Source organism: Cryptomeria japonica, unplaced genomic scaffold, assembly GCF_030272615.1.
Source record: "Cryptomeria japonica unplaced genomic scaffold, Sugi_1.0 HiC_scaffold_1555, whole genome shotgun sequence".
NCBI classification, from domain to species: Eukaryota; Viridiplantae; Streptophyta; class Pinopsida; order Cupressales; family Cupressaceae; genus Cryptomeria; species Cryptomeria japonica.
In genome coordinates, this window is record NW_026729929.1 from 1 (window position 1) to 6,208 (window position 6,208).

General features: G+C 35.3%; 1 protein-coding gene across 1 annotated transcript; it reads right to left on the bottom strand.

The window, feature by feature from the left end:
• Positions 1-3,693: 3,693 nt before the first annotated feature.
• On the bottom strand, positions 3,694-5,812 carry LOC131073454 (uncharacterized protein At4g15970). The gene is made up of 3 exons (XM_058009888.2): positions 5,429-5,812; positions 4,469-4,849; positions 3,694-4,356 (listed from the first exon to the last, which is right to left on the bottom strand). The coding sequence occupies exons 1-3, from the start codon at positions 5,615-5,617 to the stop codon at positions 3,859-3,861; spliced, it is 1,068 nt and encodes a 355-aa protein (XP_057865871.1). The 5' UTR covers positions 5,618-5,812; the 3' UTR covers positions 3,694-3,858.
• Between the last annotated feature and the right edge of the window lie 396 nt (positions 5,813-6,208).

Below are 6,208 nucleotides of genomic sequence, written 5' to 3' on the forward strand. Positions count from 1 at the left end.
CTAATTAGGCGGAATTGGACTGGTACATAGGCGACAACTGACATCACAAGAGTCTCAACCAACAGACTTAGAAACATCCAGTTGAACAGGCAGTCTTCCCTTTTCAACTGGCGAGATTTTCGGCATGAATGGTTGTCTTGACCGATATTCTTGGAATAAATTTTGGAGAGCTATTTGAGGTATGATAACAGATTTTTGAATCTGAATTTTTGAGGGAAAGTTGGTCCCAGAACAAAAGGCTAATATATTCACATCTTTCATTTTGATTGTGTGTGTTGTTAGTGTGAAAATGATCTTTGTGAATGAAAAGGGTGTAGAGATAGAGTGTGGGAGACAGAGGTATGAATCGGTGAATCTGACACTGATCAGAAGAATAGAGCACACAAAGTGGATCTATGAGACAAAGGTAGTGTCATCAAACAGATCAATCATCTTTGTTGCCTTCTAACAATTTCAGCATTGTAAATCCCATAACAGGGTGAACCTTAATCAGTTCTTTATGTAAAATCTCTTAACCGAGTCACTTCTGATATGAAGTTGTAAAATCCTCTAGCAAGGTGAACTTTAATAGATTCCAAGGTATTCTTAACCGGATACCAGTCACTTCTAATAGGGTGATGTTTTCAGAAAGAACTAGTTGTAAGCTCTTAACAGGGCACTATTTATCACTACAGTAAAAAAGATTCCAGGTTATCCCCATCGTGGTTTTCCCCCTTTAACCAAGGGTTTCCACATATAATTGTTAGTGTTATATGATTCTTATTTGTGCATGCAAATCTCTTTTCTTTGATGTTCTCTTCTTCCATGATTAATGCAATGTGTAAGTTAATTTGGAAGGATAGTTGCAGACTAGTCAGTTTGAATGTTTGAAATTGTGAATAAATTGTTTTGACTAATTCACCCCCCCACCTGTTAGTCACCAGTTAATACTAACATTGAGTGCAAATACAATACCTCCAGCCTCCTTTGCTTTCAAAACTACTAAGAAAATACTTGAGAGATTGCTAGTTTTTGCAACAAAAGTGAATAAAATCTCACTCAAATCCTCACTAGCTGCACTAATTTAGTAAGTTCGTGTGAATTGATACCCGATTTGATGGATATTTGGCATGCATTTAATTTCGGGTCACTCCATTACATGCCACACGAATTACGATAATTACTTGCCATAGTTAGAATTTGAAATCCTGAACTTTCCAAAATATTCCCTTTCTTACCATAATTTTCCCTCCATGATATGTGCACCACTTTTGAATGAGGCCTCAGATTATGAATTTTGAACATTGAACCTTGATCCAAGAACCAAAAGGTTCAAGTCCAACTCTGAGAAGAAACATAGAACATAACACAAAACAGTCTTCATGGCAACAGAAGACAATGAACAAGCAAAGATAAGACTAACACATTACTAACTTTTAACCTTGAACCTTGAACCAAAAGGTTCGAGTTTGACATAAACTTTCAACAATAGCGCTCGCCTTTTACCATGAAACAAAGCCGCAAAGACAACTAACTTTAAAGTGGACATTGAACCTGAACTTTGAACTAAGACAAGGTTCAATCAATTAAACTCAAAGGAAGGAAACACACATCCAAAAAGGAAAATAATAATTAAAGGATGACTTTGGAATTGAAAATCAAAACAAAAAATGGAGGACTAACACATATGTTTAAGTGCATTAAGATCCTAAGATTGGGGGCTTGGTTCCTCAGAATTAGTGATGTCTTATACTCCTTGTGATTTTGCTCCACATTCCTCCTCTTCTTCATTTCTCTTTCTTCTACTTTACCATTAGTATTTGCATAAGCTCATACTCCCGCTAGTGGAGGCTAAATAAAGCATCCTAAATTGTACTCCCTTACAATTTAGACCACATTTAGGACCCTCACCTTAGTATTCGCATCCCTGTGTTTGACTACGACCCATTTATGCTCACATAATACAAATATAGTATTAATATTACATTTTACCTTGCATTGCCCTGTTATCCTATCCCCATATTAGGTTAGGACTAGGGTGTGTTGCCTTGGTCCTCACTGGGACCATGGCACCACATAATGGTCCTCCCTAATTAGGCCCTATTTTAAACCAATTCACCCATCTCAAATTTGAGTAGGAAACCTTTCTCTGTGTCAGCTTATGTCAGAAAATTAACATATTTTCTTAATAGGCAATTATATAAAGAGGCTTTCCCCTCTCATTTTGAGATACAAAGATGATATAGTAAAATTGGAGAGAACAAGCAATCAAGCAATCAGGCATTCAAGAATTCATCATCAAGAATTTTTAAAGGTCTTCTTCAAGAAGCAAAGCATCATTATCAGTCATTGCAGATCTGAGGTATATCTTTCCATATATCTTTCCATTATTTATCTCAGTATTAGCAAAATTTCATTCAAGGTTGATTACTCAACTGGGGTTTGACTTAGGCAAACCCCTATTCACAAAACTTAAGCATAATATCTCAAAATTTGAAAGATACAAACTCCACATATGCCATGAATACTGCAATACAAAAACTCAAAGAGATAAAACAATTATAACCATAACAACTAACGCCAAATTATTAAGCATCAAATAATTGAATTTAATCTCAATTTTGTTTCCTTTGATCCCTTTAAAGACATGCCTACTATGCAAGAAATAAGGATTAAACAAATTTGAGGTCTTACTCAAGATATGAGAAATATTAACTAGTAGAAGAAGATAAACAGAATAAAACTCTTTGGAGCCTCCTTGATCAAGATTGGATAAAATGTAATTTTGATAGGTGCTCCAAGGGTAGCCCTGGACAAGCTAGTGCAGGTGTTGTTTTGAAACACCGTAAAGGGAGACTTATTGAATGCACTGCTAAGTTCTTAGGAATAAAATCTAACAACTTTGTTGAAGCCACTACTCCCTCAGACGGTATAAAGCTTGCTAAAGATTTTGGTTTTACCAAGGTTGTGGTGGAAGTAGATTCAAAGCTAATAGTTGACATATTAAAAGAATAAATTATAGGCCCATGGGAGATCAGATCCCCAATGAGAGAAAGTCTGAAAATTCTTAAGGATTTTTCACAACTCAAAGTTTAGTATATATTTTGAGAAGGAAACCAGGTTGCTGATTACATTGCTAACGAGGGCCTAAAGATTCAAACCTAGAGCCATTGGAGAAACGATTTCGTCCATCAAAATATACATAAAATAATTTTGAATGAAGTGGGGTCAATATAATGGAAAACAAGCTTTTCAGGTGATTGCTTCTGGTCTATGAGAATTGATAGATGGATGATGATTGGGTGCTTGTTGTGTTAATTGTTGTTAGTTCTCTGTTAGCTAGTTTTTTTGTTGTTGCTAGTTAGTTTTTTTGTTAAGAGTTATCACATATTCCTAGTTCTACTAACTTGTTAACAACTTGCATAAATATACATTTCTAAAAAGTCAAATTAAGTCAACATCTTTAGATGAATTGGAAAGCCTAAGTCAATAAAAAGACACAAAATGCAATAGTAAGATTGCCATACCATATTGATTTGTCAATTGTCCTAAATGCTCCACCTACTAAAACTTTGTAATAACCCAAAACATCACACCATTGACAAAAACATGACACATTAGGTCTCTTGTTGGTGTTGCTCTAAATGATTTAAGATGAAAAGTCTAAATTGGATGCAAACAAGTATTTAAATTTGGTAGGTGGTGGTTAATTTGATTTTCTAAAATGTGAAAATGGAAATTAACAAAAATAACTACGAACGCTTTCACGAGAATCCCACAGCAGATTTCAAGCTAATTACTATAATATGAATAGTATTAAAACAGTCTTCAGCAGATTTCAAGCTAATTATTATCATATGAATAGTATTAAAACAGTCTTCATCGGCGACCGGAATTCTGACATGCGTCTGGAGATGTCCAGAGCACATCCTTGCCTTTACCTAGCTTTTCTTGTTGCTTATATTTCTCCCAGTCGGAAAGAGTATTTCTCAAATCAATAACCTTGGCCTTCAATCCGAGTTCACAACAGTTGGCATGCATGGTACAAACCGAGTTCACATCTTTCGTTCTTTCACAGTACCCGCCAAAATATTTAGTGTCAAGGAATTCGAATTTAAGTCGCCTGCGTTTGAACTCGTACCATTTCAGTAGGTTCAACACTTGTTGCTCATTTTTACGGGGATAATCTTTCCTAGAGCGATACCAAAAGTTGAAAAAATCAACTGTCTTTTCATTGGAGCGAACATACATGAATCCTGCGTTGGGCTTATTGTAGGGATTAGTTGCTTTCCTTCTATAACGATCTGATGCTACTTGGAAGTCTGCCTTGGATGAGAATTTAGTAAAGGGATCTCGAAACCACATAATATCCGCATCCTGGATAATAATAATATAATCTGAATTATTCTGATAAAAAATCAGGAAATATGATATAAATTTACTGTACAATTTTCTCCAAACCCTTAACGAACATGAAAACCTAACTTACCGAGAAAACGAAGTTATATCCTCGCTCCAACACTTGTCCGAAGAAACGAAGCCTTCTCCACATCATTTTCAAATAACCTCGAGTCATGTAAAGATTTTCTCCCGAGAAATCGACTCCCTCTGTTTTCATCAGATAACAATGCGGATGAATTTCCCGGCAGCGATTGAGCGCCTTCTCATCTACGGCAACAATCAACAAATTTCTCAACAACGCCTCGGTTCCGTTACCGATGTGGAAACTTTTCAGGAATAAATCCACCATGCTATTGTTCTGCGCCCACGCCGCATTCAGAGTCGTGATTATAACGGTTTTCTCCTGGTTCGCCGCTTTTGAAAGGCTTACTTTTAGCTCGTCTGTAACATTTGATGAATTATAAGGAGGCTGCGAGAAACAGAGGAAACTGTAAATCAGTGCAGGGCTCTAAATCACACCTATTTGTGAACTGTTAATTTTATATTGAAATCTTATAAATTAGCATAGACATCTTTAGTACACCTCTCTAAAAGCAGGGGAAAATTATATTTTCAATAATTTACCTTATAGAAGATTCAGAACTAGTGTCTCTTTAGATCTATTTAAAATATCTTTGCAATTTCAAAAACTATTTGTGAAATCATGCGTATTTATTTTTGAATTAATATTTATTTCAGTGATTCATGATATTGAGAAATTGAATTGCATATATAATCTATAAAAGAGGCAGAGATAGATCACTGTAATTCAATTCTTTACTGTATTCTTTCTGAATTACAAAATATGATCTAAAACATTAATTTATATACATAAAATTAATTACAGAAACTTCTGTATATCACTATAATTCAATTCTTCACTGTACTCTTTCTGATTATAGATTAGAAAGGAACACACAATTAATTACAGACATAATCCTGTCGAAAAACTAAGGTCAGTTATGCCTATTGCAGTTAATGATGAATTAAAAAGGTGAGAATATCTTACAATATCTGGATCTTTTGCATGCAAATCGTCCATCTCTGAAGGGAAGAGCTTTTGCATGCTGATGAGAATCGGAGTGAAGGAAGCCTGGAGTTGTTCATCAATAGCAATGGACACAAATCCCACCACTATTATTAAGGAAGCCAGAAATGCAGTCACCGTCCTCACGACCCTCTGATTAACCCCTTTCATGCTGGCCTGCACAGAGATTTACTCAATTCCCCCTATTTGTATCCTGGAAAGCGGTTCTCTGTGTTAAATTAATATTTTTAAGGCACATAAGAACGCCACGTAGGTTGCAGGAAGTTGCAGAGAAACATTAACCTGGTTTCCACTCTCCACGAAGTCAAGAGGAGAGTCAAGAGGAGAGGATAAGGAAACTACAAATGGTAGGTCCATCAAGGCCGCTGCCTCGAAAGACATAGAAATCACGGATTACAAGGATTTGTATTTTCCCTTTATCGCTTTGCTTTGTTTTGACTATAAATTTCCACCACAAGAAGACACAAAAAGGTTTAGTTTATGTGTTGTATAGGATTCCACCGATAAGACGGGTGCGCCTGCCTTAGAAAACATCTAGGTATTTGATTTTACGGAAGGGTGTTGAATTTTTCCTAATGGGCTCAGTCCTTGAAGAGAATCTTTTTCAGATAGGCTATATACATACTCTATTTAAATATTATGTCATGAATTAATAATTTTATATTTTATTAATATATTTATTCTGTGTAATGGTCAAAATTGATTTTGGATTATTAAAATGAATTGATGTTTAAAAATAAT